This window comes from Protomyctophum parallelum, assembly GCF_964188405.1.
Source record: "Protomyctophum parallelum genome assembly, chromosome: 13".
In the NCBI taxonomy this organism is placed as follows: Eukaryota; Metazoa; Chordata; class Actinopteri; order Myctophiformes; family Myctophidae; genus Protomyctophum; species Protomyctophum parallelum.
The window spans coordinates 6,070,761-6,085,208 of NC_139708.1; the positions used below are offsets into that span (position 1 = coordinate 6,070,761).

The window sequence follows — 14,448 nt, forward strand, 5'->3', positions numbered from 1 at the left end:
CTCCCGCGTCGTCCTCTCTTCCTGCCTGTCTCTCAGGAGCCTCTGGTGGATCGCAGACGGCTCCCCAGAGGGAGAGCGGCCTCCACGCCGCCTCGCCGCTTTGTTTCCTTTTGGCGCGTTAAAGGCACTTGTACTTGCTAAAAGGCGGCTCTAACGACGAGCGCAGCCTCGGGAGAGACGAGCCGAGGCAGAGGGACACGGGGGGCTAAACTGCTAGCAAGGGTTGTATCTCTACCCGTTGCTCCCCCCCCCCCCCCCCACCACCCGCCGTTCTCTGTTTCCTCTCCCTCCCCCCCTTTCCTCGGGGAGCCGTCTTTCTGTCTCTCTGCTCCTGCTGCCGTTTGATCCATGCACCCACGGGCGCGCACGTACACACGTGCACGCACGCACGCGAGCGCGCACGTACGCACGCACGCACACACACACACACACACACACACACACACACACACACACACACACACACACACACACACACACACACACACACACACACACACACAGAGTGCCATACACAAAGCAGGAAAAAATAACAATTTGTCCCCCCTGTCCCTCGAACAACAAAGTGTTACTGAAAGTTTGCGTGTAATCACAAAAGCAGTCGGTGTTGTCAGCACCCTGGAGCATTGCCTGGCTAATTAGACCCCATTGTTTGAAAGTGGCTTTAAAAGCTTCCTTGTTTTTCAAAGCATCATGTGTTCTTTTAGTTGGTTTTTTTTTTTTTGGTTTTGTTTCGTTTTTCCAGTCGTGCAAAAGGATGTTTTGTGTTTACAGCGGCATCCTATAATGCCTTTAACTGCTCCCAGAAGAAGGTTCTATAAAAAGGGGCAGCATATAACTGATGATTTTCGGAGACAGACAGTGATGTTGTTGTCTTCGTGATGAGGTATTGTTCTGGGATCGGGGGTGGAGGGGGGGGGGGGGGTGGCCAACTGTGTCTCGGAGTCACCACAATAACGCGTGCTACTGTAGAAGAGAGAGAGTTTTCTGCATTTTTTTAATTATCTTTTTAGATTCTTTATTTATTAATTTATTGAAGCTTTTTCTGCCTTTATTGATAGTATACAGTATGTAGAGGAAATGGGGAGAGGTGGGTAGTGACACACAGCAAAGCCTAAAAAAAAAGAAATATATATATATTGTGGAGTGTCTGTGTTCAATGAGCAGGCGGAACAGGGGATTGCAGCAGTTTCAAACGGCTTTTTATTGGTTTAGCAATAAATCATACAGCAGGCAGGAGAAACCCCACGTAGGTTTCGGATAAATTATATTCCATACAGTATTTGTTTCACAGGCGTCTTCCACAGCCTGGAGAAGGATGAGAACAGAAGATTAGATTTCAACTTAGGTTTGTACAGTCTCTGATAGCTCGCTCCTCACTGGAGGGCTTTGGTTTCTAATAAACGATAAGAGGTGACGGCGATGCCTTGCTTCGTGACGTCATCGGTATTTATCTTTAACTGTAGCGGGTCTTCTCCCATAGCGGGGGTTCAGCTCCGAGAGAGCACAAGCCGTTCAGCCGATCCGGCGTATATAATGAGCGCCTGTTTGCTAGACAGGACTCAATGCAGTGTCTCAGAATTATAGGTTTCTTTCCGACCTTATTATTTGTAGTTTCCGCGTCTTCGTCGTTGTGGCAGGGCTGCCCCCCCTCCCGCAGCGCGATACGTGGGAACTGGAACTCCTGTTCCTATATTTCATTCATACAGTCCGATAGTCTCTGTCCCTCGGACATTTCCTGGACCGTTCCTAAAAGCCTGTGACGAGAGGACAGTTAAGACATGCAGAGCTATACACATGAGTGTGTGTTCGGTGGGAGTGTGTGTGTCTTCTTACCCCCCGACGGTTTGCTGTGCGTGCCTCCGTGAGCGTGTGTGTGTGAACCAGCCGCTGTCAGACGCAGACTGAGTCTTCCTTTTATATGACGGCCGGGTGTGGCCGCTTGCTGATTTGGGTGCGGTCGGTCCATCAGCTCAATCTGGCGGAGGAGGAGATTTGGGACGTATACATTCCCTATTAGGCGCCCGAGGGCGTTCCTAACGGTCCGAGGCGTCTTCTGTCTGACAGCGTGTCTGGTTGCCCTGGCAACGCACTTACCATCGCGGGGTGTCGCTCGCGAGACCCCACAATATATATATAAAAATTATAATTCAGTCAGTCAACTGAGGCTTTGTAGGATAACTTACACCAATGATTCCACACCTATTTAATTTCACCTCCAGTTTGATAAATGCATTATATTATCAGACTGACCCTCATCTGATGTGATGTTTTGGGACCACACACAATCTACACTGTAAAACCCTCAGTGTTCATTTAATTAAAGGTGCGATATTGTTTCAGTTAAGACAAGTGTAGCTCTATATTCTGATAGTGAGTGTGAGTTTGTTGAGTGTGAGCGTTCTTTAGTTACACAGGTCTCCCCATCTCTCCAGAACTTAAAATAATCAGAAAGCTTGCTATACCAATTTAATCCAATCAGGAGAGCGAGATCTCATGCAGGATACAAGATAAACAAGTGATGACAATAAAACAAAATCAACAGACAAGATTGGACGTGGAACACTATTAACATCAAAAGCTGATAAATGGGCTCTTTGTTCTGTTTGGATGAAATTGGCGTCCTGCCTGACGATGAACTATTAAAGTGTAAAAGTTTATAGAGTTTTAACCACAAAGCACAAATTAGCTGGGGACCCCCCTGGAACCCCCTCAAAGACCCATGCGGGTCCCCGGACTATAGTAGCGTACACATTGCTGCATATAACTAGGCTTCATCCCCTGTTATCCAGGCTCTAGAGGCCTGTCCATTGGTGACAGATAGAATCCACTCAGTGCCACGGGGCAGAGAAAGCAGTACATGGGAGAAGCCTGGCCCACAGATGGCCAATGACGGAACAGCATCTGTTTATTCCACATTGACATGACCTCTGAAATGATACGCTACTGCGCCCTCATGCTCGCTTAATCTGTGTGCTCTCTCCCTCGGCCGTTCATTTTGCGACGGCGGGATAAGTCACACGATGGAAGATAACACTGGTAACAATGTAACACCAGGCTGCCGCTGCGTGTGCACGCTTCACGCCCAAACGTGCGGACAAATCGCTCGTCTCTCTTTCTTCCCTGTGAATTCACTTTGACACTTTTTTTTTCTTCTCCTTTTTTAAGGATGAAAGTTGTGCACACCCAGACAAATGGATGCTTATATATACACATGCAGACCCGTGCAGCACACATTACGACGTGTGACCAATTTTCGATTTTGCACAGTAAAATCACCCTTTACGAGTCAATTTTTACACATTCAGAGTTACATTAACACCCGGGACTTTGCTGTCTCTGTGTGTGTGTGTGTGTGTGTGTGTGTGTGTGTGCGTGTGTGCGTGTGTGTGTGTGTGTGTGTGTGTGTGTGTGTGTGTGTGTGTGTGCACGCGCGCTTTGTTCCCCATAGAAGAGGAGTTGCTGATCTTTGACCTCCAGAGCCTCGCCACCCTGGCGGTTGCCCGCGCCCTAGAGATGGGCTCCCAGGAGGGAAGCAGTTCCAGTGCAGGGCGGCACTGTCCAGCCCGCCGGACTCTCAACCTCCGTAGGAAATGCAACTGGACGCCGCGCAATGAGCCTGTAAGAACGCTATTTCAGTACAGTACACTGTACTGTACTGAAATAGTACAGTACAGTAGTAGGGCGGCGGTGGCTCAGGGGTAGAGTGCCTGGATGGTAACCGTAAGGTTGCCAGTTCGAACCCGGGCTCCCCCAGAGTTACTGTCGAAGTGTCCTTGAGCAAGACACTGAACCCCTAATTGCTCCCGATGTGCTAGTTGGTGCCTTGCATGGTTTCCGCTGCCATCGGTGTATGAATGTGTGTGTGAATGGGTGAATGTAATGCACAATCTCTGTAAAGCGCCTTGGATAAAGGCGCTATATAAATGCACCATTTACCATTTAGTACAGTACAGTACAGTACAGTACATCAGTTGTTTGACACCAAAACAGATGCCTTCTCCTCAGGCTGTATACCCTCATAGTCATATAATCAATTAATTGGTTTGGCCATTGGTAATTAGTTGTTTTCTACGTTTTTTCTCTCCATGTTTGAATGATTTATTTCTTGCTAAATAATGAGAGTAAACTGTAAATATGCCCTACAAAGCGAAAGTGCCGTAACTATATGCAAATAATCAAAGTGATTAACCCATTTAGAGTTTTAGAGCCGCTTGTCGCGGCAGCGTTTCTTTGTCTCTGAAACCGGGAATGCGTGCACGTCTCCTCGTATAGTTCTTTACTCTTTCCGGGCCACAATTCTCTCAGAAAGACCTCAGGTGATTTTAGAAGGCCTTTTCAAAATCGGCCTCAAGTGTAAACTAGTTAAAAGAAATGGGTTATAGGTATAAAAGGGATATTAAACTATTGTACATCTGTTTATGAGGTCATTGTTTATCCCCCAAAATCCTGACATTTTATTATTATTATTACTATTCAAAGTTTGGTGTCAAAGTCTACACTGGGTTATTATGAGTGCTGTAGGTTTAACACACCTCTGTGGTGTTCCTCAGGCATGCCCGGCTAAAGGTGGCATGGAGACCATGGACGGTCCCGAGTTGGAGATGCGCGTTAAATTGGCCGAGCTGCAGCGACGCTACAAGGAGAAACAGAGGGAACTGGCCAAGCTGCAGAGGAAACATGACCATCAGTGAGTATCCTCTCTTACCTCTGCTCTCATTTCATAACCGCAACTACGTGCCTGTTTGACCTGCATTCTTGGCTTTGTAAAGACCTCCCCTCCCCCAACACACGCACCCACGCACGCACGCACGTGTTTTACAATATTTTATTAAACCCACAGACACACTTCATCTATCAACAATAGTGAAGATCGCAGGTCTTATATATTGCTTTATATTGGCTATTCTCACTGTTTCTGCGGGTCACTCATCATGTACGACAAAGAACGGCATTAATTTACAAAAGACAAACAAACAGGAAAAGTCAAAATATATAGAGATACGAGGTTTCTGCCTGACAAAGACGATATAGTATCTTGAGTTTCCCCTCTTTGTGTGTGTGTGTGTGTGTGTGTGTGTGTGTGTGTGTGTGTGTGTGTGTGTGTGTGTGTGTGTGTGTGTGTGCGTGCGCATCATCCTACAAGCAGGAAGGAGGAAACGCCTCGCAGCCCCGCGCGGAGAGGCCCGGGACGACCGAGGAAGCGGAAGCCGGCTCTCGCCACGGGGGTGTCCGTGTCCTCATCGGAGGGCCAGAGAAAAGTGAAGTGAGTACCCCCCCCCACCCACCCCTTCATCATATCCTCTTCCTGGCGCTGGGCCAGACACTCCTGATAAAGCCCCTCTGTATCGCAGGGATCCAGGAGGGATACCACCAAAAACTAAACAGGAAGTGAAAAAACCCTCCTGAACCTTTCAAGGAAGTCCACTTGAACCCATTCTTAACCTAATCAGCCCTACTGCTCAATTGTATTATAGTGTAATCTGTCAGTGCCGTGTGTGTGTGTGTGTGTGCGTGTGTGTGTGTGTGCGTGTGTGTGTGTGCGTGTGTGTGTGTGTGCGTGTGTGCGTGTGTGTGTGTGTGTGTGTGTGTGTGTGTGCGTGTGTGTGTGTGTGTGTGTGTGTGTGTTCGTGTGTGCGTGTGTGTGCGTGTGTGCGTGCGTGCATGCTAATAGCAGACCATTAGACCAGTGTGTGTCTGTTGGCCACATATGGCATGCTATGCGTGCACACGCGAACGTGCGCACGCCCGCAGTCTGTGTACGTCCAAATGAGTTTCTGCCCAGCCAATTATAATAAAGCCCCATTTATTAGAGGGTTTGTCGCGCGCAACGACATTTCGGTTTGCGCGCCACGGAGGCGAGACCAAAGAATCACTCAAACCTAAACATGAATGGCATTACTGTGGGTGTCAGGGTGCGGCGTGTGTGTGTGTGTGTGTGCATGTCGTCCGTGCGTGCGTGCGTGCGTGCGTGCGTGCGTGCGTGTGTGTGGGTGTTGGCGGTTTTTATAGCTTGGCTTCTGCCTGCTGGCTGCGGAGGGGATGACAGGCGGGAGGCTGTAATTAGAGCACTGTGAATTCTCCTGTAATCTGTCCCAGCAGAGGGAATGTGACACGCCGCTGCCATTAGAGCCCCACTGGGGTCACCGGGGGTCCATAGGGTGGCGGGTCGGTCACACGGTCCAAAGCAAGAGCCACGCTGACATTTCAGGGGCTTTGATTCCGTGCGTGTGTGTGTGTGTGTGTGTGTGTGTGTGTGTGTGTGTGTGTGTGTGTGTGTGTGTGTGTGTGTGTGAGTGAGTTAGTGTTTTGGCGTGCAAGAGAGAGGGCTGATAGAATGGAGGGCGGTAGAGAGAGGGATACACACGGAACATGAAAGAGAGAGGGGTTCATTGCCTAAAAGCATATTAGCAGGTGCCGATGATGAAGACGTGCAGTGAAGGCTTTGACCAGTGCAGTGTCTCAGAAGATGAACGGCAGACTGGGAGGGCGATAAGGTGTTTCAATTATGCACGCCGGCAGGCAGCACAGCAGTGTCCATGTTATCGTCACTGTCGGGGCGGGGCAAAGCTCTCCATGTGAGCTTGTAGATCATTGGCTCTCAAAGTGGGGTCTTGTTTGCGTGTGTGTGTGTGTGTGTGGGGGGGGGGGGGGGGGGGGGGGTTGTTCACATTTAAAAATGGCAGCTCACAGCTGCTATTTGTTTTTAATAAAAAATATAAATCCTGAAAGTAATGGAAAACTTTGCATAAATGTGATTTATTTTTTAACCCATTCTGAACGGGCACCCATTTTGGTGTCGGCATCATGTTATGCTTTAGCTATTGAAAAATAGCAGATCTACAAGCTCATATCTCAGATCTACAAGCTCATATCTCATATCACAATATCTCATATCTCATATCACAACGAGCTTGTAGGTCTGCTATTTTTTGAAAAATCGAAGAATGACTGACATTTTTAGAATCTGATCTCAGGTCAGAATGGGTTAATCAGACCAGTGTGTGTCCAGTGGAAACCTCGTATGAATCTGATCTCAGGTCAGAATGGGTTAACACAAATCGTCTCTTCTGGGGGTCCCTGGCTCAAAACATTTTCAGATGAGGTTCCGTGGCCAGAAATGTGGTGTTCCTGAGCACAAACATGTTGGAGTACTAGGCCTACTGTTGTTGATCATCACCTGTGGTCCAATTGTAGTTATTATTTGGTCACAAGCTCCTTTCAATACTTTTCTTTGTTCCAATATTAGTTTTTTTTTTTTGTCAGATAAGTTTTAGGTTATAAATAATTATACAATTGGTACAGTATACATTATTTTTTTTCTGTGTCTTATATGGAAAACTAAAAGAAAAGGAAAGAAAAAAACAGACCAGCTCTCAATCACTCCCACCCATATACTGCTCAGTGACACTGCATAGAATAAAGTAGTAAAATGCCATGGATAACTTCGCTCCAATATTTGTAAAAAAAAAACACTTTCACAATGTTTGAACAATAGTGAAAACAGCAAAGATCTACAAGCTCACAACACGTTGCATCGGGGGAGACACTCTTGTAAGATGACGTACGTCAGACCAGGGCATTCATTTACGTAAAAACGGAGATAAAAGGTTTCTACCCGACGCCAACGAGACCCGCCATTTCCCGCTCGTCTTGCACGACACCACCGCCGTGCGCTCTAATACATTAAATAGGGCACTAATTTATGACAAAGCATAAAGAAGATGAAATCTGGAGACACAAGGTTTATGCCCGACAGCAGCGACGGTATGCAGAGAGTAGAGGGCCTTGTTATGCTCAGTGCCACCTCTGTATCTCTCTCTGTCTCTCTCTCTCTGTCTCTCTGTTGTTTCTGGGCAGCATTCCACTGTGTTCCCAGCTGTCCGTCTGTGATGTCACCTCATGTAGCCCCCCCCCCCCCCCTCACCGGGCCAGTATAGGGCATGGGGGGCGTGGGGTGTGGTGGGGGGACACTGATGATGGGTGACAGTGAAACCCAAATGAAAGGGCAACAGACCATGATCCCACACACAGTGCGGGGGGGGGGGGGGGGGTTTAGGGGTGTTGCTGGGTCTGGCCCTTTGGGCCACGCTACAGTAAGTGAGTGACTCTTGTCACTGTTGTGTCAAATCTCAACGTCTGGAGCTCGCACAGCAACAGCTGCGGTGCCTTTTGTTTCCGCTGGCGCGGCTGCCTGGGCGGGCGGCCGGGCGGCGGCCGGGCGGCGGGTGGGCGGCGGGGGGGCGGCGGCCGGGCGGCGGCCGGGCGGCGGTGGGGCGGCCGGGGTGGCGGGTGGGTGGCGGGTGGGCGGCGGGTGGGCGGGTCCTGCACGCTCCTGCAGGACAGCCGGTTCCCCCGTCCGTCCGCACGACGATGCTGATTCTGAATCAGCATCACAGGCAGACGGTGCTGTACTGTATATACAGTATATATATATGTAGAGCTTTCATGGCAAGATTATGTAAATGCCATGTACTGTACCTGTCACTCACGCCACTGCACCGTGCTGATGCTCTGGAGCTCTGATGGAGGCCAGTGGGTCACTGGGTAAAGGCTGATTCATACAGTGTTGCTCACCGGAAATTGCCGATCTACAAGCTCTACAAGCTCTACAAGCTCTACAAGCTCTACAAGCTCGTAGCTTGTAGAGCTTGTAGATCGGCTATTCTCGGGACACGGCGAGCAACTGTGTGTGTGTGTGTGTGTGTGTGTGTGTGTGTGTGTGTGTGTGTGTGTGTGTGTGTGTGTGTGTGTGTGTGTGTGTGTGTGTGTGATACGTCCATGCATGCCATGGCCGTATGTGTTGTGGTTTAGTTAATTCACACATCCCTCCGCGCAATCTGTGTGCTACAGTATGCAAAACGAACGCGTGCATAGCCACATGCGTGTGCTCCTGCATTGTGTGTAATTCCTTTGGGCAGAACAAACCAGAGGGCTTTCTGATGCTGGCTGTTTTCAATGTAAGGGGAAGGTGGGGAGGGGCTGCATAAGCCGGGGCGGCAATCCTTCCCAATCAATTCTGTTTAATTAGCCACTCTGCGCTTGGTCCCGCCGCCCGCCCCTCGCCCCACTCCCCCCTGTGCAGGAGGGGGACGGGACTCTGTCACATCGCGTTTGTCAACAGTGGCAGTCAGCAGAAATGTGCCTGGCAGGCACGGCTCCCACTTCACTGCCACCCCCGTCATGGTAGTGACAGTTGACGCTCTGATGCTCCGTCTGTAGCCACGGAGAAAGAAGTACTCACTACTGCAAATGCCATAATATAAATGTATATATTTAAAATACTCTGTTAAAATTGTACTGTAATCACTGTACCTGGAGTATCATTAAAGTACTGATCGACAAGCTCACAACCCTTTGCCTCTGAGATGTAGTGAAGCAAAAGTACAAGGTATTTGAAAAGAAAAAAAAAAGGAAATACTCCAGTAAAGTAAAAGTGCCTGGAAGTTGTACTTTAGTGAGTAACCCCCGACCAACCCGTCAACAGTTTTCCCCTGCTTGGTCCTGGCATCACCGGCATCATCACACCGGCACCGGCACACTCCCAACGCCAGATACTGTGAGAGTGCCAGCGCGGCGCACTTGAAGGCCCCGCCGGGTTCACAGACACGCTGCGCACAGACAGGTCTGCACGCGTGCTCGTGCACATGCACATGCACGCCCGTTAGCCTGGGATCCCAAACCGTGTGTTATTACGCTTGTGCAAACAAAGCATTAGGATGAACATTTTAACATGTCTTTCCGGTTTTTTTTGCCCAGCGATGGGGCACTCTAGATTAGGGCTCTGCTTTCTCTGCAAATGTGACTGATGACATTCCTAGGCTGCGTACACACACAGTAGGAGCGAGGCGGTTAATCTTTTGTTTGAGCACGGCCCAGCCGGCTCTCGTCGTCCGTGTGGTCTTTGGGCAGCCTTCCAGGGGGAAATTCAAGGGCGTTTGGAGTGGGTTTTGGCCCGCGATGTGGCGTGCTGTTTGGGGAAGGAGGCCTGCCACGCTGATATGGACGTGACAATGGCACACACACACACGCCACCGACCACAGAGCTGTGATATTCACCTGCAGGGCCGCCGGGCAAACCAACGCCGCCGCCGCTTTCCAACCAACCAAACGTTCACCGTGGTGTTCAGTGCCTCCATCCTCAGCTCCTGATTACACTATTCTATTCTATTCTATTCTATTCTATTCTATTCTATTCTATTCTATTCTATATTCTCTTCATGGGCTGCAAAGACGTTTCCTAGAAGAGATATTCCACTTCCCATTAAATGATTCTGGGCTCCACCTCAGACCCTCAGAAGTATTGATTGTTCTGTATTCTACTCTTGTTTTCTCATTCTGCTCATCATAAGAACAGAGCATTATTTGAGGTCAGAGAGAGGATTAAATTAAAAATTAAAAACTTCTGATCTTTTCGCACGCACGCACACACACACACACACACACACACACACACACACACACACACACACACACACACACACACACACACACACACATACTCTTTTCATACCTCCACCATTCTTCTCTGATGAATGCCTCTCTCCCTCGTTTTGACTGGCAGGTCCATGGGGGCGGGGCTTTCCCTATCGCCTGACGATGGAGGAGGAGGAGGAGGAGGAGGAGGAGGCGGTGACGGCCAGAGGCGGAAGAAGAAGCTGTCCAATGGGAGCTTTGAGAGACTCGGCGGTACTCAGGTCAGCCAGTTCGTCCTTCTCTCTCTCGTCCTGTACGCGCAACTCACAATAAGAAAAAGGCCACTCTTTGTTTCTCTTTACGTTTGATACTTCCCCTTGTCGCACGCCCATTTCTAATTAGGTGCTCCCCTCAGGAGTCAAATTCCCCCGCTCTCCATATTAATATCTTTTTCATTGCCGTTTCTCCTGTTCTTTTTTTTCTCGGTTCTTTTTTCTTCTTTCCCTGTTTCTCTGGCTTTTGTGCTGCTGCTGTGACTGGGGTTGTAACTATCTCTCTCTCTCTCTCTCTCTCTCTCTCTCTCTCCCTCTCCCTCTCCCTCTCTCTCTCCCTCTCCCTCTCCCTCTCCCTCTCTCCCTCTCCCTCCCTCTCCCTCTCCCTCTCCCTCTCCCTCTCTCCCTCTCCCTCTCCCTCTCCCTCTCCCTCTCCCTCTCCCTCTCCCTCTCCCTCTCCCTCTCCCTCTCCCTCTCCCTCTCTCTCTCTCTGTCTCTGTCTCTCTCTCTCTGTCCTTGCAGATGAAAGTGCCGGGCTGCAGGAAGAGTGTGGCTCTTCACGGTGGCATGCTGGGCGGTGACGCGGTGCAGCTCAAGCAGAAGGCCCAGCTGGGTAAGAGGGCTCTCTCAGGGACAGGCTCCAGGGACAAGGAGGTGTCACCCTCCGGCCCTGCCGCTAAGCACGGAGGACACCGGCTCCAGCAAGGCAACAAAACAGAGTCCCAGCGCGAGTCCGGGGGCCAGAGCGACACAGGTATAGACACTGCTCAACCCCCCTCAGAGTCACAGGTATAGACACTGCTCAACCCCCCATCAAAGTCGTTAGTTGTGACAATGAGCACCTCTGCAAACGCTCAAGCACTATTTCATTTTTACAGCTATTAAAAAATAGCCAATTTACGAGCTCACAACACACACTGCGATGTAGAGTTGTGAGAAACAAAATGTTGTCAGACCTTGCACATTGTCTCATTGTGTCATTTTAGCACTGCCTATAAAAGAATAGCAGCGCGTCACTCCATGCCGCGCTGCCGCGCATTTGTAGAATCGGCCTCCGGTCTTATTGGTATAATATCAACCATCTACGCCGGTGAACGTGCTATCCTTGGAATGTGAACTCCTGATGGTCTCGCGTGTCTGTCTCCTCTCTCTCCTGATGGTCTCGCGTGTCTGTCTCCTCTCTCTCCTGATGGTCTCGCGTGTCTGTCTCCTCTCTCTCCTGATGGTCTTGTGTGTCTCAGTCTGTCTCCTCTCTCTCCTGATGGTCTCGCGTGTCTGTCTCCTCTCTCTCCTGATGGTCTCACGTGTCTGTCTCCTCTCTCTCCTGATGGTCTCGCGTGTCTGTCTCCTCTCTCTCCTGATGGTCTCGCGTGTCTCAGTCTGTCTCCTCTCTCTCCTGATGGTCTCGCGTGTCTGTCTCCTCTCTCTCCTGATGGTCTCGCGTGTCTGTCTCCTCTCTCTCCTGATGGTCTCGCGTGTCTGTCTCCTCTCTCTCCTGATGGTCTTGTGTGTCTCAGTTTGTCTCCTCTCTCTCCTGATGGTCTTGTGTGTCTCAGTCTGTCTCCTCTCTCTCCTGATGGTCTCGCGTGTCTGTCTCCTCTCTCTCCTGATGGTCTCGCGTGTCTGTCTCCTCTCTCTCCTGATGGTCTCGCGTGTCTCAGTCTGTCTCCTCTCTCTCCTGATGGTCTCGCGTGTCTGTCTCCTCTCTCTCCTGATGGTCTCGCGTGTCTGTCTCCTCTCTCTCTCAGCCACCAGTGCAGACAGCGGCACCCAGGAGAGCTGGACGGGCCTTGTGCGGCACGGCAGGAAGCAGGGATCCATCAGCCTGACCGCCGACTCCTCCCGTCTGAAGCAGCCCAGAGCGCGGGTGCTCCGTGGTAGGAGACAAGACGCTCTGGAGGAGGGGGACAGCACGCCTGCTGAGAGTGACTCCTCTGAGCAAGGTGAGCCACTTAATTGAGCCCCAAGAGAGTCTACAAATGCAACCAAATGGACCCTTGTGGGTACGGGGACCAGACGTCCCGTTTTGGCCCAGGATTGTCCCGGTTTCAAGCTCTGTGTCCTGAATCCCCAGAAATATCTTTAAAAGAAAAATACCACGGTTTTCAACATTGACAGCCACATTGTCTCGGTTTTCAACACAGTTAAAATAACACTTCTTTGAGTCCTTACACACTATCGTGTTCTTCTGTTCTGTTGAAAGGGGCAGTGCTAGAATTATTGTCCCCATCCTGATGAAAAGACCAGGGGAAAGACCAGGGGAAAACAAAAAGAAATGTCAAAGAAATTGTCAAAAGTAGTGTATAGCCAATCAACTAGATCTCAATGGATTGCATCGCAATGCTTGTGAGCTTGTAGATGGGGTACTTTCACTGGTTTGGATTTAAGTGAAGTTATTTAAAGATGGAGTGCCACAATTTTTGTATTTTTCCAGTTTTTCATGTGTCTATGAGGTGACAGTACTTCATTAGACACCCTGGAGTCGTTTTTATGTGCAATGGTGTATTCACTTTGTATTTAGGGTTTCTTCCTGGAGGCTGAACCCTTGACAGTCAAACGGGCCAATGAAGTAAACAGTAATATAGTGACATCACACTATCAGCCCCTCCCATAACCCCTCCCCCTTTATCATACAACTACAGCTGTGGGTGCGGCTTCAGTTCAGGTGGATCACCACCCATCACCACCCACCAGGCAAACGAGGCATACTTAATGAACTGGTGGGCGTGTCCACATAAAAGCATGATTTTAACAAATACTGTACACTTTTTGGAAAAAGTTCTTCCTCCTTATATTATAATAATACCCGAGGATCATGTTTTGAGTGTGGAAAAAAAATCGTGGGTCCATTTGGTACCATTTTGTAGACTCTCTGGGTAACAAATGGATACATTAACACTGAAGATATTACTGTGTAACAGGGCTGTCTGCACCAAAAGACCTATTTCCACTGGCAAGGTCAAAGTACAGCGTCAATAAGTGAACCGCAGCAGTGCAGATGTCTCATTTGACCCGGTGGGTCAAGCTCGACTATTATGTTGCGTTCCCTGATATTGTCATCAGAGATGGCAGTGTTTCCTTCTCTGACAGAATCGAAGAACCCAGTCCAGTCTCTTGGTTTCTTCCATAGTTTCCTTTGCGCACATTGCTGCCGTCCTTTGATCATTTGTAAAAATCACTTTGACAATTAATCAGACCAGTGTGTGTCCAGTGGAAACCTCGTATGAATCTGATCTCAGGTCAGAATGGGTTAATCTCCGCCGGCACGCAGAGTGAGTGAAAAGGTGCTGCTGATCGCCTCGTAAGGTGACAGGCACGTGGGCGGGGGCGCAGACACCAGACACCTTTTTGGCCCGTCAGAGCTAGACGCATGGCCGCAGCTGTGGAGAGTTGCCATGCGAGAAGCCCTGACAGCCTCAGAGACGAGCCGGCTGGCTGGCGGCTGCAGCCAGAGCAGTCAGACGGCACAATGGCACAAACACATATTATTGCTACACTTGTATTGCTACACTTATGAGGACATCAACATTTTAGGACAGCGATGTTATGAATGCCATTGGTTTTTAGTTGGGTTTTTTGGGGCCATTTTTAACCCTAACCTAAAGCTGAAAATAGGCGATCTACAAGCTAACAATGCGTAAGCTTATAGATCTGTTAGGTGCAAAACACTGGTGCATGACTGAGGGCGCTTTCACACCCAAAGTTCGCTTAGAAGGTCCGGATCAAGGACCAAGGACCAAATATTAGCATTTTGATTTTG

At 49.4% G+C, this 14,448-nt stretch overlaps 1 protein-coding gene across 4 annotated transcripts in view; it reads left to right on the forward strand.

Annotated features, from left to right (window-relative positions):
• bahcc1a (BAH domain and coiled-coil containing 1a) overlaps positions 1–14,448 on the forward strand; it is a 56,296-nt gene that overhangs the window by 16,704 nt on the left and 25,144 nt on the right. For all 4 annotated transcript variants that reach the window (XM_083780536.1, XM_083780537.1, XM_083780539.1 and 1 more), the window contains exons 9-14: positions 3,452–3,621; positions 4,554–4,690; positions 5,150–5,266; positions 10,565–10,697; positions 11,211–11,442; positions 12,437–12,631. In XM_083780536.1, coding sequence (XP_083636662.1) covers positions 3,452–3,621; positions 4,554–4,690; positions 5,150–5,266; positions 10,565–10,697; positions 11,211–11,442; positions 12,437–12,631 — 984 coding nt within the window. The remainder of the gene's footprint in view (positions 1–3,451; positions 3,622–4,553; positions 4,691–5,149; positions 5,267–10,564; positions 10,698–11,210; positions 11,443–12,436; positions 12,632–14,448) is intronic.